This window comes from Pristiophorus japonicus, chromosome 9, assembly GCF_044704955.1.
Source record: "Pristiophorus japonicus isolate sPriJap1 chromosome 9, sPriJap1.hap1, whole genome shotgun sequence".
In the NCBI taxonomy this organism is placed as follows: Eukaryota; Metazoa; Chordata; class Chondrichthyes; family Pristiophoridae; genus Pristiophorus; species Pristiophorus japonicus.
In genome coordinates this window covers 38,880,352-38,898,894 of record NC_091985.1, presented here as the reverse complement: position 1 = coordinate 38,898,894, position 18,543 = coordinate 38,880,352, and the positions used below count along the sequence as shown (strand labels likewise).

General features: G+C 44.7%; 1 protein-coding gene across 1 annotated transcript in view; it reads right to left on the bottom strand.

Annotated features, from left to right (window-relative positions):
- ryr2a (ryanodine receptor 2a (cardiac)) overlaps window positions 1-18,543 on the bottom strand; it is a 924,147-nt gene that overhangs the window by 100,102 nt on the left and 805,502 nt on the right. Inside the window, exons 93-94 of the mRNA XM_070890953.1 lie at window positions 4,413-4,634; window positions 1,409-1,539 (exon numbers count right to left, since the gene is read on the bottom strand). Of these exons, the coding sequence (XP_070747054.1) occupies window positions 1,409-1,539; window positions 4,413-4,634 (353 nt within the window). The remainder of the gene's footprint in view (window positions 1-1,408; window positions 1,540-4,412; window positions 4,635-18,543) is intronic.

Here is an 18,543-nt window from a genome sequence, read left to right as displayed (position 1 = left end):
CAAACCTCATTGAATTCTTTCAGGAGGCAACAAAAATGGTACATGGGAGAAATGCGGTCGATATAGTGGTGTACATAAGTTTTAGGAAAGCCTCTGACAAGAGATCGCATTGCCACCCGTGCTATTTCACACCAGTATTTGCTGTTGCTAACAGGTCTTTCAGCAGTGTGAACAGCTATGAGGTGCCTGACAGGACTTACAAAGATGGACGCCAGAACTTCAAACACCTCCTTTGCCAAGGTTCTGCTTTTACACTTTCAATTTTTACTCAACGGTGTCGGTGTGGGGGGTGGGGGAGGTTGCATTTTCTGGCAGCTTTCTGGGAGGCCTACAGTGTTTGTGGGTGAGTAAATCAATGGGTGAACTCCATTGCAAAGATTTGAAGATGATCTGTGATAAAATCTTGTATCTCCATTCATGTCATAAACAAACAAAAAAAAAAATCGATAAACATCGGGTGGCTGTTAATATTTTTGGAACACGAACGGTAACTGTTTGGGTCGCTCCTTTTTTCCCCGCTTCCCGACGCTGTGAGCGGGAGACACAGTCTCCTTCTGAGATTAGCATTGCAAAGAGCGCGTTAGCCTGGCAAATCACTGCCACGCTGATGATAATTAGCAGGCAGTACGGGTACCAAAATGGCGGTACGGCCTGCGCTCCCTTGCCCAGTGGCCGTTATCCTTGACTGCCAACATTATGGGCAGGTTTCCAGTGATCCCCAATTTCTAGGCCACTAGCTATAAAGTTAAATAAACTATAACACTACATTTTTGTGATAGACTAATTTTATTCATAACAATGCTAAAGGCATATGGTCTGAATGGGATTTTCCATCCTGTTCCAAGATTTTGAGGTTTCAGTCTTTGTGTTATTCTTAGCACATTGGTCTGCATATTTGTGTTAAATTCCCATCTGCAATATTTTAACACAGGCATTAACTCATTTAAAATAAAAAGCTTAACAACGACTTGAAAACAACAGAGACAAGAATATAAAGCAATATGTTACACAATGTGGTAAAACTATTGTAGAGAAATATTTAACCCCCCCGCCCCCCATGCTATGTTTATTATCTGATGATGCATTGCAGGTCAGTTCAGGTAGCCTGTTCCAATAACTGTTGAGTTGCTGGCACGGGCTCAATATTAATATCAGTTTTTATTAAACTAATGCTAAGTTTTTCAGTCAGACCTTTGTAGCAGGATTACATAGAATTACACAGAAATACCAACCCTAAAACAAACTATTTGGCCTAACCAGTCCATATTGGTGTTGATCCTCCACATCAGCATTGGTCCTAATCCCATATGCTCAACCTGTTCTCGTATTCCTTTATCCCCTTTCCTTCCAGTATATATCCATCTATCTATAAAATTACATAGAAAACTCAATGTTTAGTGCTACTCACTGTGTGTTTATAACCAGCCTATCCCACTGTCCCTTGATGTCATCCTCTGAAGGTTGCTCTGTGATGTATAACCCATCAAACTCCAACTTCCTGGCAACCTCTTTCTCGCGCTTGAAAATAACCAGTGGGACCTACAAATGAAATAAGTAGATAAGCTTGTCACAGCTCAAAAGTTATGATCATCAACCTATCATTTTGTAGATTCTTTTGTAAACATTTAACTCATCATCATCATAGGCAGTCCCTCGAAATCGAGGAAGAGTTGCTTCCACTCCAAAAGTGAGTACTCAGGGGACTGAACAGTCCAATACAGGAATTACAGTCTCTGTCACAGGTGAGGCAGACAGTCGCTGAAGGAAAGGGTGGGTAGGGAATCTGATTTGCCGCACGCTCCTTCCGCTGTCTGCGTTTGGTTTCTGCATGCTCTCGGCAACGAGACTTGAGGTGCTCAGCGCCCTCCTGGATGCCCTTTCTCCACTTAGGGCGGTCTTTGGCCAGGGACTCCCAGGTGCCGGTGGGGTTGTTGCACTTTATCGAGAAGGCTTTGAGGGTGTCCTCTGCCCACCTGGGGCTCACTTGTCGTGTAGGAGTTCTGAGTAGAGCGCATGCTTTTGGAGTCTCGTGTCGGGCATGCAGATGATGTGGATTTAACTACAGAATGATTTATGACGTTATGCAAGAAAGCCATAGCAGTTCACTGATGAGATACAAGAGATCGGCATCTCCTAAAGGTTTGATGGGTTCACTGCAAAGATAATAGCGATTTGGGCAAATGAGCATTTGCAGGCGGTGTGCAACGTACCATGATAGATGGGGTATTATTTTTATTTGCTAGAGTGAACCCATTAATTTAAAAGAATGACTGACGCAATCAAACAGCTAAATCAATATTATCTTTAATATCCTTATGTTTACTTCTGTTCATTTTAAATATATATTTTTGCTAATGGATTTAATACTAATAACATCCTCAGGTGTACTGGTCTGGCTTGGAACATGTTGCTATTAGTGAAACAGTCGATCTGACTTGAATACAGTCAGAAACCTGGGCACTTCAGTTTTAGCTATCTATGTTACTTCAATCCACTTGGGTTTCACAACATATCCAAGACAGGAAAGTTACATTTTTTTTGTAATCCTTTTTTATTCTGGGTATTTTTGGTCTCTGTGTTTCAGACTGGTTTAATAGGTGTGTGTGAGCTCCCTCCATCCTCAAGAGAACTTTCTCTTGCCCTGAAATCTTAGTAAAATATCGCAGTGGCCTCAGGAGATGAACAGAAGACTATTTTCAGACTGTCTCAACTATTAGTTCGATATATCCTGTGCCTTCAGAATGTCCTGGTGTCAGAATAGCACCACATTAGACTGAGTTTTAGGCTTCAACAAATTTGTTAAGCAGTAAGAGAACAAGTGAATAGTAGCAGTAATACAATATTTTACAGTAAAGTTTAAGCTTTGCTGACTCTTTTAATAGTAGAAAAGAATAAATTGTCCACAACTCTTCTAAAGCAGTGTTTTTTGTGCTTTTCTCACCAACTACAGAAGTTATCTTGTCTAATTACCAGACAAGATTGTCTTTTTTTTTTAAATCTATCCGAGTTCAGAAAGATTGGCTGATAAATACCTTCAAAATGGTGACCCAGGGCTTCATGAATTTTAATAAGTGCCTGTCAAATTCAAAAGGAGCTGCCAATTAAAGACATATTTAAATAAATCACGCAGAATGTTTGAATTTGAATTGAAGCTTGGCCCTGCCATTGGATGCTTGATTTTCAGACAAACCAACAGCAATTGCAACAAAGTATAAGAACATGAGCTGGAAGATTCGTCTATGAATCAGGTTGTGCTTTTTATTAGCCCATTATGTACAGTGCCAGAATGGAAAAATGCCAAAATGCAGCTAACTCTTACATAAAAATGTAGCATTTTGTTTTGTCACAAGTACCCTCAAAGTAACCAGCACGCAGGGATTTTTAAAAATCCTTCCATAATCCAAAGGGTTAAAGTCATTAATAATTATTTCTGATGTTTAAAAAATATATATTACCCTGGAAGTATTTCAAAGTGACTTCCTGAATCTCACTGCTGTGAACTATGTTATCCAGTGACTGTTGTAAACGTCAAATTAAAAAAAAATACTAATAATTAAAAATACAATGGAATAGTTAATATGGAAGCACATAGAGTCCTGGTTGTATGTCATAAAACGGCAATGTCCACCTGAAGCTAAATACTAGTAATGGACCTCACGCAGAGAATTGCATGTACTCTTCATTAAGGTAGCAGGTTTTCTGAAATGTATAATATATACTGACCATGTTATCTCCTGATAAGCAACTAAACAAATCATATCTTAATAAATGTGCAGTGATTCTATCAGACTTGTTAATCCTACATGTAAATATTTTCTCATGGGAGTAGTGAGATCTGCTAATGGCACAGAAAACAAACCTACAATGGAATAAAACCCTCCTGACAGTTCATTCTATGGACCAATAATTGTGATTTCAAGACGGTAATCTCATGCTGGTTTTCAGATCATGGTTTTAAACTGTTTGACCTTCGCTTTCACATCATTTTGTTTATGTTGACTGAACCCGTTTGATTAGATTACTGCCTTATAATCATTCCTAGGGATCCAATATCATTCATTAACCTGCTGTAGACTGCAGAAACCATGAGAGTCAGTCTCATGAAAACACAGGTGACCACTGTACAACTTGGGCTGTAAAAATGGTAAACTTTGTAAAGTAGGCAAAGTAATTCACTGAAAAAGAGTTTACAGTTGAGTACAATTAAATTGTTCAATTAATATAAGTGAATACAATGGGTTTAGATATTGAAAGTTAGATAAAGTTATGTTCAAATTCTTGAATTAGAATCTTAGTTTGATTCTTGTATAGCAATTCGCAATTTACAAAAATCAGTCCATATAACCTGTATAATGAAGCAAAACATTTTTTTGAGAAGAATTTGCAATGATCAGAAATATCTATTGCCTTACTTTTAAACAGTAATAGCCAATAATGCAGAAAAAGGAGATGACAGTATGCAGGATGGCCAGAATTCTCAGAGTGGGCTCCATATAGCCACTGCTTTCTTGTAAAACGTAATGCACTGTGACCCTGTGCCCACTTCCCATACTGCTCCATCGAGGACCTCCACCTTCTTGATTGTAAACACCAAGGATACTTTCTTTCTCTTCTATGGATGGAGAAGTTGATACCTGTTGAACATTGCACATTAGTAACAGTAGCCACCAATGACCAAAATATCCAATACAATTTACAAACTTGCCATTCGTAGGCTACAAAAGAACATAAGAAATAGAGCAGGAGTAATCCATTTTGGCCCCTTGAGCCTGCTCCGCCATTTAATAAGACCATGGCTGATCTGATCATGGATTTAGCTCCACTTCCCTGCCCGCTCCCCATAACCCTTTATTCCCTTATCACTTAAAAATCTGTCTATCTCCGCCTTATATATAATCAATGACCCAGTCTCCACAGTTCTCTGGGGCAGATAATTCCACAGATTTACAACCTTCTGAGAGAAGAAATTCCTCCTCAACTCAGTTTTAAATGGGTGGCCATTTGATTCTGAGACTATGCCCCCTCGGTCTAGTTTCCCCCTTGAGTGGAAATATCCTCACTGCATCCACCTTGTCAAGCCCCCTCATTATCTTATATGTTTCGATAAGATCACCTCTCATTCTTCTGAACTCCAACGAGTATGACAGAAACAAACCAAATGCCAAAGAACGTTAAACAGAGTGACTGCTGCTAATGACCAAAAGCTGCGCAGAAGCGTTCGGCGCATAAATCTGTGGGACTCTAGGTTGGTTTAATAATAATATGTAATTATATCGCGGGTTGGTTTAAGTATTAATGTATAATAATTTCGCAGGGGGGAGGGTTGCAGAGTGCGAGCTCCGTGTGAAGAGAAAGGAGAAGAATATTTATAAAAATTGACGTTTGCTGAGTTGCACTGGTGCACATTTTCTTTTCCTGATGTGGCTCTGTTCGGCATTAGCAATGGCTTTGCACCGCCCCTCCTGTCATTTCTCTCTGGAAGTGTTTTCTTTGTGATGGCAACATTACTTTCTTAGCAAACAACCAAAAAGAAACACTGAAACTATGCATGGGCATCTACCTTGTCTTCGTTGGCAGCAGCCACTGCCAATTTTAAAAAGGCACTGGACTCGAAATTCAGTACCGCTGGAAAGCTGGTGCACCCCCACCTTTTTGTGGCCATTAGCGCCAACATTTTGAGTAGCTGGGCCACCCCATATTCAGCTCCAAAAGTGAACAAATAGGTTCCAGCACTAATGAACACTTCCAAAATGGATTTTTCAGCGGTGTGGCTGTCTTAATTTGAGCGTTATCACTGTTATATATGTATACTTGTATTTAATCTGTACAGCCACCAGAGAGCTCATCGCCTAGAGTCCCAAGGGATCCCATAATCCCTTGGGAGCACAGGTATTTAAGGAGGCTTCACAGGTTGGAGAGGCACTCTGGAGACCTGCAATAAAAGATTAAGTTCACACTTTACTTTGAGCTCACAGTGTTCAGTCTGATTCTTTCTCCATATACAACAATCACCACTGAGAAATTCAGCATGCAGGTAAAGGTTTCTAATGAGCCAGGGCCAGCAAGGCCCTGAGGGGGGAAGGAGTTTAGAAGGATGGCTGGTGTAAGAGGTGCAAGGAGAGCCAACAGGTTTACTGATATGGAGCTGGATACATTGATGGACAGAAGAAGAATACTGTTTCCTGACATGGGGAGACTTGGGAGACCTGGCAGACCGCCAGTACATAATGCATGGAGGGAGATTGCAGGGGAGGTGTCAGGCACCTCCATATATGTGAGGACGCACCCTCCCAGGAGGATGCTGGCCAGTCTGCACCCGGTCCTTCCAGGGTGGCGATGGGTCGATGTCTCCTAGCTCTGGGGCGACGGGGATCTTCCTCCTCCTCCTCCTGCGCTGCCTCCTCCTCCTCCTGTGCTGCCTCCTGCAACGCCACCTCCTCCTTCTCCTCCTGCGCTGCCTGCTCCTCCTGTTCCTCCTCCTCAGGTGGTACTGCTGGCTTGACCTCCAGCGGCTAGCCCCTCATGATGGCCAGGTTGTGCAGCATGCAACAGACCATGACGATTATGGAGACCCATTGAGGAGAGTACTGCAACGTGCTACCAGAGGGGTCCAGGCACCGGAACCTCTGCTTAAGGATGCTTATGCAGTGTTCAATGATGCACCTGGTGGCACAGTGAGCATCATTGTAGGCATGCTCTGGCGCTGTCCTGGGGTTCCGTAGGGAGTGAGCAGCCAAATGTACAGGGGATATCCCTTGTCCCCAAACAGCCAATTACAATCCTGATTTGGGCCGGTGAAGATGACGGGCACACTAGTCTGGTGCTGAATGAACGAATAATGGCTGCTTCCTGTCTGAACAGTGCTGACTGTCATGCATATATGCTTGGGGTTACTAGCCACCAGGTGGCGCGACTGTCGGAGGTCATCGGGCTGTATACACGTGTGTGTGGCCCAGGTATAAACGGCAAGCCATCATGTAATGTAATCACTTTGGGCCCCTAATAAAGCAGAGCCAGGTTTGTACCTCTTAGTTTACAGTATTCAGTCTATCGAGTTATTATATACATAACATTTGGCGATGAAGTAACTTAAGAACCTTCGCATGCAAAAATGAGCACAATTGGAATTCTGGAGAGATTTGTGGAGGGAGAGGACTGCGCAGATTTTGTAGCTCGTCTGGACCAGTACTTCATGGCCAACAAAATGGAGGAACCCACTGAAGCAGTTAGGCGCAGGGCGGTCTTCCTCACGGTTTGCGGTCCGAAAATCTATGGACTCATAAAGAATCTTCTCGCCCGCAAGTCCAATGGACAAAGACTATAAGGAATTGTGTGCTCTGGTACGTGACCATCTCAAACCAGAATAAAGCATCATCTCACGATATCAATTCTACAAGCACGTTCATTCTGAGGGCCAGGATGTGTCGGAATTCGTTGCCAACCGAAGACGTCTAGCTGGACCGTGTAAATTCGAAAATGCATTGGAGACATGTTGCGGGACTTCTTTGTAATCGGCATCAACCACGAGGTGATCCTGAGTAAGCTACTGGCGGTGGAGACGCTGGATTTGAGCAAGGCTATCACGATTGCCCAGGCATTCATGATGACGGACAAAAACTTAAAGCAGATATCATCGCAAAATCTGAACTTGGCAAGTAGTGTAAACAAGATTGTAGCATCGTTTGGCAGAGCTGCATATGGCAGGGCCTAACCGACTGCGTATGCGAAACCTGTGGCTGCCCAAAGTCTGCCAACGGGAATTAATCCGATTTCACCATGTTGGCGTTGTGGGGGCATCATCGGCCTCATCGGTGTCAGTTTAAACAGTACATTTGCAAGAGCTGTTCAAGATTGGGGCATCTCCAGTGCATGTGTCCGCAACTGAGCAAGTGTGCTGCGACACACCACGTGGAGGATGACGACCAGTATAACGCGGATCCGGATATGCAATCCGAGATACCAGAGGAGGAAGTGTATGGACTGTATTCGTTCCTAACAAAGAGCCAACCAATAATGATTAATGTGTAACTTAACGGTTTGCCGGTACCGATGGAATTGGACATGGGTGCGAGTCAATCAACAATGAGCCAGAGGACATTCGACAACCTGAGGGATACTAAGGCTGTGAGGCCTAAGCTGAGTCCAGTCAATGCCAAGTTGCGTACGTACAGTAAAGAACTCATAACAGTGATTGCCAGTGCAGTAGTCAAGGTGTCGTATGATCTGCGATTCACGATTTACCATTATGGATTGTTCCAAGCAATGGTCCAACGCTGTTTGGGCAGGAATTGGCTCGAAAAAATCAAATGGAATTGGAATGATATCAAAGCGTTGTCGTCGGAGGATGATACTCCATGTGCCCAAGTGCAGAGCAAGTTCCCCTCGCTGTTTGAACCAGGCATCGGCAATTTCACAGGAGCCAAGGTGCAGATCCACGTGGACTCGGATGCAAGACCCGTCCATCATAAAGCTTGGGCGGTTCCGTACATGATGAGGGAAAAGGTTGAAATCGAACTGGACAGACACCAGCATGAAGGGGCCATATCACCATTGGAATTTAACGAATGGGCCAGCCCAATTGTTCGTGTGTTGGAAGAATGATGGCACTGTCAGGATTTGTGGAGACTACAAGGTTACGATCAACCGAGTTTCGAAACAGGATCAATACCCGTTACTGAAGGCTGATGACCTGTTTGCAACGCTAGCCGGGAGGAAGTTGTTCACTAAACTGGATCTGACGTTGGCCTACATGATACAGGTGCTGGTCGAGACATCGAAGAAACTTACGTGCATCAACAGTCATAAAGGACTGTTTATCTATGAAGGGTTAATAGAGTTAGTGCAAAATTGCTGTGCTTTAGAAAATGTACTGAATGACAGAATGAGATAAGTAATTGCGAAAAGGTCACAAGACGCTGAGCAACATAGAAACCAACCACACACCAGACGCTGGCCGAAGATAAGGAAGTGAGCTGGACAAACACGACTGTAGAAATTGTTGTGTAGGCACTTTTTGAAATGCCAGAAGATCAGGTCATGTAGAAGCAGTGACATGTGACCCTTGCAGTTTACGACTTTAAATACTCATTTTGTGTAACACCAAATTGAGTTGTTGCCTGGTTGAAGGACCTAAATACAACTTCCCATGTACCTTGTATTAATAAACTGTGTGTGTTTTCAATTCTCTAACGTAGTCTCGGAGTAGGTTTTAGTTCAACAGTTTTGGTGCTGCGAGCAAGGTGTACCGGTAAGCTCTCCTGACCGAGACTTGAACGTACGGGGATAAGGTCGGATTTCACGACATCCCAGAAATTGGAACGTCGAACCAGCAGGGGTGAGGCTGCCGAACACCCAAAGAACAAGTGAGACTCGGGGAGGTTTGATAACAGACACAGTGAGTAGAAATTAAGATAAAGTAGAATAATAAGTAAGATAAGTGGTGTGTAAGAGAAACGAGTGTTCCCATCACTTCAATTGTCACAAACTATCTCAATCACCTAACTTGAGCCGGAATTAAAAGGGCAAATGCCCCACGTGATGGCCAAGGATTAAGGTCAAAGGGAACACCGGGAGGACAAAGTGATGGCGGAAACCTGTGAGTGACTGTGTGATACGTATGAACTGGTGTGAGAGTTGAGGGATAATCCCATCGCAATAAATAAGTGACGTAATAGAAATAGGATGCATGAAGAGACTCATTTCGCAGCGGAAGCAAGGGAAGATCAGATCACATAATGGCGCCGGGGGAAGACCTTGAATGGGGGCCGGGAGGATCTCTTAGTAGGTTCTATGCAGACGACCAGAAGGGTTTAATAGATAAAATGATTAAAGACAAGTGGGATCCCTTGGCTGTCCCCAAGGAGCAAAAGAATTGGTGGGAGAAACAGAAACAGAAAAAGGCAAAGAAAGCCAGAGTACTTTTAGTATATCAGTTATGTGTGTTACAAAGTAAAACCAAACAATTAGTAGAGAAAAGTAAGGGGACAGAAGCCGAGAATCAAAAATGGAGAGAGCGGTATGAACAAACGGCAAGTGGGGGGGGATCAGACTATGACCTCCCTCCGACTTATGTTGCCGCAGTAGCGGCCTCGGCTCCTCCCTTTGATGAGGAGACCGAGATGGAAGGGTCAAATGACGATTCAGTAAATACAGAAAGGGCAGCCCCTCTTAGGGTAACCCAGGGCGTACAGGGAGGGAACCCCCGATATCAATACTACACCTTCACCTCCACAGAAAAACACATGATGAATCAGGATTTGGGGAGTCTACAACCACGAAAGAGAAATGTAGAATTTTGGCAAAAGTTAGAAGAATTGTATGAGACCCACGATATGCATGAGCCAGATGTCCACCAAATAGTTTGGGCTAAGTGTCCAAAGGACCGGTGGACAGGGCTAGCACCCCCTCACAGTGACGGCACATGGATACCTGTCGTGGATGCCACAAGGGCACAACGGGACGCTGCCAGAACGGGGTTTGTCTAGGCTGTACAGGCCTTAATGGGAGCATCCACTCCAAATTGGGGATTGATAATGCAGACTCGCCAGAAAAAGGGAGAAAACACCAATGACTACGAAGAGAGGTTATGGTTCCAATACCAAGAATCCTCGGGACAGGCGGCCCCAAACAGAGATGACCCAGTCTTCACGAAAATGTTTAAGGACGGCCTTTCGGCCAACTATCAAAAGATCTTAAAAATGGGGGTGGTAGTCGCGGACACCGATGACCAAGCTGTCCAATGGGCATGCCACATTAACTCTGGGGGAATAAAACAAAAAATGGCCATGACTAAGAGTAGTAAGAGTGCGGGCCGAAGGGAATGCTACAACTGTGGCAAGATGGGTCATTTTGCCGCCGACTGTAGGGGCCCCAAAAGACCAACTGTCCGATGTGACAAGTGCGGGAAAAAGGGACATGCCAGTGATAAATATTGGGCGCCCAAGGAGAAAATAAATAGTCAGTCAGGCCTTAGAGTAGAGGAGATGAACCGACAGCAGCTAATCACAGTGCTGAGGGACTTAGGAAGAGACTGAAGGCCAGCGGCCCCCGTGGGGCAGGGAGAGGATCCGCGTATTCACATAACAGCGCTGTTAGGGGGCCGGCAGTGTGATATGTTAGTGGATACCGGAGCATCGGTATCTATGACAGATATTCCCTTACCCACTAAATATGTAGTCCATATAACTGGTGTGGGAGGATCTGCCACCAAAGCCCACCAGAGTGAAGAAATTCTATTGGAGATAGCCGGTATTCTGATCCCAGCACAATTTTATGTATGCCCAAATGCAGAAGGGACCATATTGGGGATCGACCTCCTGGAACAGTTAGAGGCACTAATGTACCCACAGAATAAGAGAATAGTTTGGAGAAATAAGGGAGGACGCAAAATCACGATGTACGGGGAACAGACTAATTTGCACAATCATGCAAAGGTCGGAAGTGTGCAACTTCTCACCCAAGATTGGGGTACAGCAGGAGACTACGGCCCATTATGCGAACAAATGAGGGAAGTGTGGGCTCAATCAAAGCAGGATTGTGGCTGGTAAAGACCAAGCCAGTGGTCATTCCTGGCCCCGAACACACTCCTCATAAGCAATACCCCATTAAACCTGAAGCCTGAGAGGCAGCAGTGATCAAGGTTAAGGCTCACCAGAAAGTAGTAAACAATAACCTACGGGACAATGAAGCAGCGGATAAAGCGACACGGAAGCAGGTATATCCTTAGAAGTTCAGGAAGAAGTTGTATGTAGTATCATTACCAGGGAAGATATAGACATTGTGAGATTACATGCCGATGTAAGTGATGAAGAAAAGAAAGATTGGGGCACAAAAGGAGGGAGCCTGGATGACGACTTCGTATGGAGGAAAGATGGGAAGGTGATAACCCCGGCTTGTATTCGACAAATGCTCATGGAACTACACCATGGCATCAGTCATGTCGGATGGAACGTGATAACAAACATAACTGGGGATTGGTGGTGGCCAGGAATGGGACGTGACGTAGTTAAATACTGTCAGCAATGTGTCACGTGTGCCCAGCACAACCCAGGAAAGGCCGTTAAGGTTAGAATGGCTCACCAACCACGACCAAGGGGGCTGTGGGAATGTATACAGAGAGACTTCACGGGACCTTTACCATCCTCAAGGGCAAGAAATACTGTCTAGTAATAATAGATCAGTTTACACGGTGGGTAGAAGCGTTCGCCACGCGAAACTGCACCGCAATCACGGTGGCCCGAATATTGGCAGAGGAAGTAATCCCACGTTGGGGCATCCCTATCCAAATCGATTCTGACCAGGGAACCCATTTTACTGGACAAATAATGAAGGAGGTGTGTGCTATGTTGGGTATTAGACAGAAGTTTCATATCCCCTACCACCCACAAAGATGGTAGAACGTATGAACAGGACATTTAAAACAGCCCTAGCAAAGGCCATCCAAGAGACGGGACAAGCTTGGGAGGATTTACTACCCACAATCTTGATGAGACAAAGGGCAATTCCTAACCGAGTGAGGGGATTAACTCCATATGAGTTGATGACAGGCAGGGCGATTCACCTGCCGGAAGGAATCATAACTGGGGGATCCGACGTAGGACCCCTGAGGGATCGGATTAGAAAGTACGTCTTGGAACTGAGTAAGCAACTTAAGGACTTAAGGAATTGAGGAAGGAAGTGAGGGAACGGCAAACAGGCAGGGATGAACAGAAGGAATTGCAGGACCAGGGAGAGGTCCCACAGGTAGGCGCGAAGGTAATGGTAAAATGTCTGCCAGGACGAACGGGGTTTGCTCCCCGTTGGTCTGACCCATTTGAAGTCCTAATTAGCGGAGATACGTGCGCCTGCATAGAAATGGGTGGGATTGGCCGATGGAAACATTGGTCTCAGCTGAAAGAATATGAATCCAACGACCCCAGCGCAAGCGAACAAAACAAATAACCCTGCCTTCATACACATTCTAGGAAACTGAAGGCGGATGCATCAGCAGAAAACGCCAGAAGAAATAAAGATGATCCAAGATGAATGTGTTACGTGATATTATATGCAGTTTGCTTTTTTGTATAATTGTAATATGTAGCCTAGGGAGGACTCAGGCCAGAGTACCCCCACGGACCAAGAGAGAGTTACATGTGAACACCTTTTGTACATGTCATACACCTATGCCAAAAAAGCCAACATTGCCAGCTGTTGGGTCTGTGCCCATGTCCCCACACACTCGGAGGAAGGAATCCCCCGACAATCAATCCCATTTAGTGATTCTGGGCCATTGCGTTTCCCTGGTATGGAGCGGGTAAATTGGCAAGGGAATCCATTAACAAGGCTTCCGTCCTGGAACAGGTGGCCAACGATACAGCTGAAGCCCTAGTTAAGGTTAATGCAGAGATGGTAGCCCTCCGCACAGTAGCTCTGCAAAATCGGATGGCCCTTGACTATGTGTTGGCAGAAAAGGGGGGAACCTGTGACCTCATGGGGGCCGAATGTTGTACATACATCCCAGATAGCTCGGAAGAAATTACCAATCTGGCAGAGCATATCCAAGAAGAGGTTAAAAAGCTTAAGCAGCCACCAGCCTCCATGTTGTGGGACTGGTTCTCAGGGTGGTTAGGATCTATGGGAACGTCACTAATCCAAGGTCTGGTTACCTTTGTGGTGGTGGTAATAATGCTGTCTTGCCTATGTATGCTACTTAAATGTTGTATAAGCAAAGCATTGTCATCTTTACTATCGAGCAGACCTGTAACCCAACCACCCTCAAACTACGAGAACCTAGTGGTGTCTCAGAAGATGGCGTACACACGCCCAAAACAGCTACATGATGAGGTTTTACAAGCAGCAGAATGAGGTGCAACAGGAGATGGGAACCTGGACCTCGGAGTGGAGAACCCCGGGGCTCAGGAACCGGCACATCACATCACCAATTTCTGCATAAAGACTGGGTATAGGTTAGCCTAGAATTATGTATTTGAAAAATTTTGGCCAAATGAGGGATTGAATGGTTAATAGCGTTAGTGAGAAATTGCTGTGCTTTAGAAAATGTACTGAATGACAGGATGAGATAAGCAATTGCGAAAAGGTCACAAGACGCTGAGCAACATAGAAACCAACCACACACCAGACGCTGGCCGAAGATAAGGAAGTGAGCCGGACAAACATGACTGTAGAAATTGTTGTGTAGGCACTTTTTGAAATGCCAGAAGATCAGGTCATGTAGAAGCAGTGACATGTGATCCTTGCGGTTTACGACTTTAAATACTCATTTTGTGTAACCCCAAATTGAGTTGTTGCCTGGTTGAGGGACCTACATACAACTCTCCTGGTACCTTGTATTAATAAACTGTGTGTGTTTTCAACTCTCTAACGTAGTCTCGGAGTCGATTTATTTCTACCTCGGGATTTTCCCCCAACATTCTACAACAAGTGTCCTTTCGGAATTCGCTCGGCTGCAGCCATATTTCAGATGAATATGGAGAGTCTACTGAAGTCCGTCCCTAGAACCTTTGTGTTCCAAAATAACATCCTGGTCACAGGTCGTGACACCGCCGAACATCTGAACAACCTGGAAGAGGTTGTACATTGTCTGGACAAAGTGGGACTCAGACTGAAACGTTCGAAGTGCGTCTTCATGGCAACTGGAATCGAATTCCTGGAGAGGAAAATTGCTGCTGACGGAATCAGACCTACAGACTCGAAAACCAAGGCCATCAAAAATGCACCCAAGCCTCAAAATGTGACGGAGCTGCGTTCGTTCCTTGGTCTACTCAACTACTTCGGTAATTTCCTACCGAGATTGAGCACTTCATTAGAGCCACTGCACATGCTGCTAAGAAAAGGCGACAACTGGGTTTGGGTGCGTCTCAAGATCATCTGATGATGAGTTGCTCTAACAAGCTGCTGGTACATTATGATCCATATATGCGTCTAGTATTGGCCTGTGATGCTTCATCATATGGAGTTGGTTGCGTGCTCCAACAAGCTAATGAGTCGGGTAAACTACAACCTGTTGCGTATGCTTCTAAAAGTTTTGTCAAAGGCGTAAAGAGCCTACAGCATGGTAGAAAAAGAAGCATTACCTGTGTGTATGGGGTTAAAAAGATTCATCAGTACCTCTTCGATTTGAACTGGAAACAGATCACAAGCCACTCATTTCATTGTTTTCAGAAACCAGAGATATAAATACCAATGCATCGTCCCGCATCCAGAGGTGGGTGCTGACATTATCTGCCTATGATTATGTCATTTGCCATAGACCTGGCACTGAGAATTGTGTCGATGCACTGAGCTGTCTGCCATTGCCCACACCGGAAGTGGAGACGTCACAACCTGCAGACCTACTGTTAGTTATGGATGCTTTTGAAAGTGAAGGAACCCCTGTCACGGCTCAACAAGTTAAGACCTGGAACAGCCAGGACCCGATATTATTGGTTGTGAAACGTTGTGTCCTTAGTGTGATTGGTCTGCCATACCCAAGCAAATGGGTGATGAGACCAAACCTTACAACCGTCGCAAAGACGAACTATCCATTCAGTCAGATTGTTTACTGTCGGGTAATCGTGTTGTTATGCCCAAGAAAGGCAGAGAGTAATGTGATCTACATAGCACTCATCCTGGTATTGTCACAATGAAAGCCATTGCCAGGTCTCATGTATGGTGGCCTGGAATTGACTCTGATCTGGAATCATGTGTGCATCAGAGCAACACTTGCATGCAGCTAAGTAAAGCACCAGCGGAATTGCCGCTGAGCCTGTGGTCATGGCCATCCAAACCATGGTCCAGGATCAACATCGACTTTGCAGGTCCCTTCCTGAGAAAGATGTTTTTAGTTGCGGTGGATGCATATTTCAAGTGGATAATCATGTCATTCAGTACATCCACAGCTACCATTGAGAGCCTTCGTGTTATGTTTGCTACTCATGGTCTGCCCGACATCGTAGTAAGCAACAACAGACCTTGCTCAATGAAACTCAATGGTATCAAACATATGAGGTCAGGACTATTCAAACCCGCATCTAATGGTCAAGCAGAGCATGCTGTCCAAACCATCAAGCAGAGTATGAAACGTGTAACTCTAGGTTCACTGCAGACTTGCTTGTCACGCATATTGCTTAGTTACAGAACAAGACCCCACACGCTTACCGGGATTCCCCCTGCTGAACTATTGATGAAGAGAGGTCTCAAGACCAAGCTCTCTCTTGTCCACCCTGACTTGAACGATCATGTTGAATACAGTCATCAAAGTCAGCAGTGATATCATGATCGCGCTGTTGTGTCACGCGACATTTCTGTTAAAGATCCTGTGTATGTACTAAATTATGGTCAAGGTCTCAAGTGGATCGCCGGTACTGTTACAGCCAAGGAGGGTAACAGAGTGTTTATCGTCAAGTTCAAAAATGCGCAAGCATGCAGGAAACATGTTGATCAGATAAAGCTGCGGTCCACGGATGAACTGGAACAGTCTGAGGAAGACATAATCAGTGACCAACCAACCGATCCTCAGTCATCAGAGGACTCCGCTGTCATCAATGAATCTGGACTTTCAATCCCTGACATGGTCATTGCCACTCCCATCAGATCGGCTACCCAGCCCCCAGTCATAGCAGACTCAGAACGCTCGCCCAGGATGGTATGTTGCCTCCCTAGGTCAAGGATATCTCGGAGCGGCTGCAGGGCATTTTGGAGGGGGAAGGTGAACAGCCAGTTGTCGTGGTGCATATAAGTACCAACGATATAGATAAAAAATGGGATTAGGTCCTACAAGCTGAATTTAGGGAGCTAGGAGTTAAATTAAAAAGCAGGACCTCAAAGGTAGTAATCTCAGGATTACCAGTGCCACGTGCTAGTCAGACTAGAAATAGCAGGATAGCTAAGATGAATGCGTGGCTTGAGGAGTGGTGCAGGAGGGAGGGATTCAAATTCCTGGGAAACTGGAACCGGTTCTGGGGGAGGTGGGACCAGTACAAACCGGACGGTCTGCACCTGGGCAGAACCGGAACCAATGTCCTAGGGGGAGTGTTTGCTAGTGCTATTGGGGAGGAGTTAAACTAATATGGCAGGGGGATGGGAATCTATGCAGCGAGACAGAGAGAAATAAAATGGAGGCAGTAGCAAAAGGTACAAAGGAGAATAGTAAAAGCGGAGGGCAGAGAAACCCAAGGCAAAAAACAAAAAGGCCACATTACAGCAAAATTCTAAAGGGGTAAAGTGTGTTAAAAAGACAAGCCTGAAGGCCCTGTGCCTCAATGCGAGGAGTATTCGGAATAAGGTGGACTAATTAACTGCGCAGATAGCAGTTAACGGATATGATGTAATTGGCATCACGGAGACATGGCTCCAGGGTGACCAAGGCTGGGAACTCAACATCCAGGGATATTCAACATTTAGGAAGGATAGACAGAAAGGAAAAGGAGGTGGGGTGGTGTTGCTGGTTAAAGAGGAAATTAATGCAATAGTAAGGAAGGACATTAGCTTGGATGATGGGTGGAGCTACGGAATACCAAAGAGCAGAAAACGCTAGTGGGAGTTGTGTACAGGCCACCAAACAGTAGTAGTGAGGTTGGGGACAGCATCAAGCAAGAAATTAGGGATGCGTGCAATAAAGGTACAGCAGTTATCATGGGCGACTTTAATCTACATATTGATTGGGCTAACCTAACTGGTAGCAATGCGGTGGAGGAGGATTTCCTGGAGTGTATTAGGGATGGTTTTCTTGACCAATATATCGAGGAACCAACTCGAGAACTGGCCATCCTAGACTGGGTGATGTGTGATGAGAAGGGACTAATTAGCAATCTTGTTGTGCGAGGTCCCTTGGGGAAGAGTGACCATAATATGGTAGAATTCTTTATTAAGATGGAGAATGACACAGTTAATTCGGAAACTAGGGTCCTGAACTTAAGGAAAGGTAACTTTGATGGTATGAGGTGTGAATTGGCTAGAATCGACTGGCAAAAGATACTTAAAGGGTTGACGGTGGATAAGCAATGGCAAACATTTAAAGATCACATGGATGAACTTCAGCAATTGTACATCCCTGTCTGGAGTAAAAATAAAACGGGGAAAGTGGCTCAACTGTGGCTAACAAGGGTAATTAAGGATAGTGGTAAAACCAAGGAAGGGGTATATAAATTGTCTAAAAAAAGCAACAAACCTGAGGACTGGGAGAAATTTAGAATTCAACAGAGGAGGACTAAGGGTTTAATTAAGAGAGGGGAAATAGAGTATAAGAGGAAGCTTGCAGGGAACATAAAAACTGACTGCAAAAGCTTCTATAAATATGTGAAGAGAAAAAGATTAGTGAAGACAAATGTAGGTCCCTAGCAGTCGGATTCAGGTGAATTTATAATGGGGAACAAAGAAATGGCAGACCAATTGAACAAATACTTCGGTTCATCACGGAGACATGGCTCCAGGGTGACCAAGGCTGGGAACTCAACATCCAGGGGTATTCAACATAACCATCCGAATATACAAGGGGACAGAGGGTCTAGTGAGAAGGAGGAACTGAACGATATCCTTATTAGGCGGGAAATTGTGTTAGGGAAATTG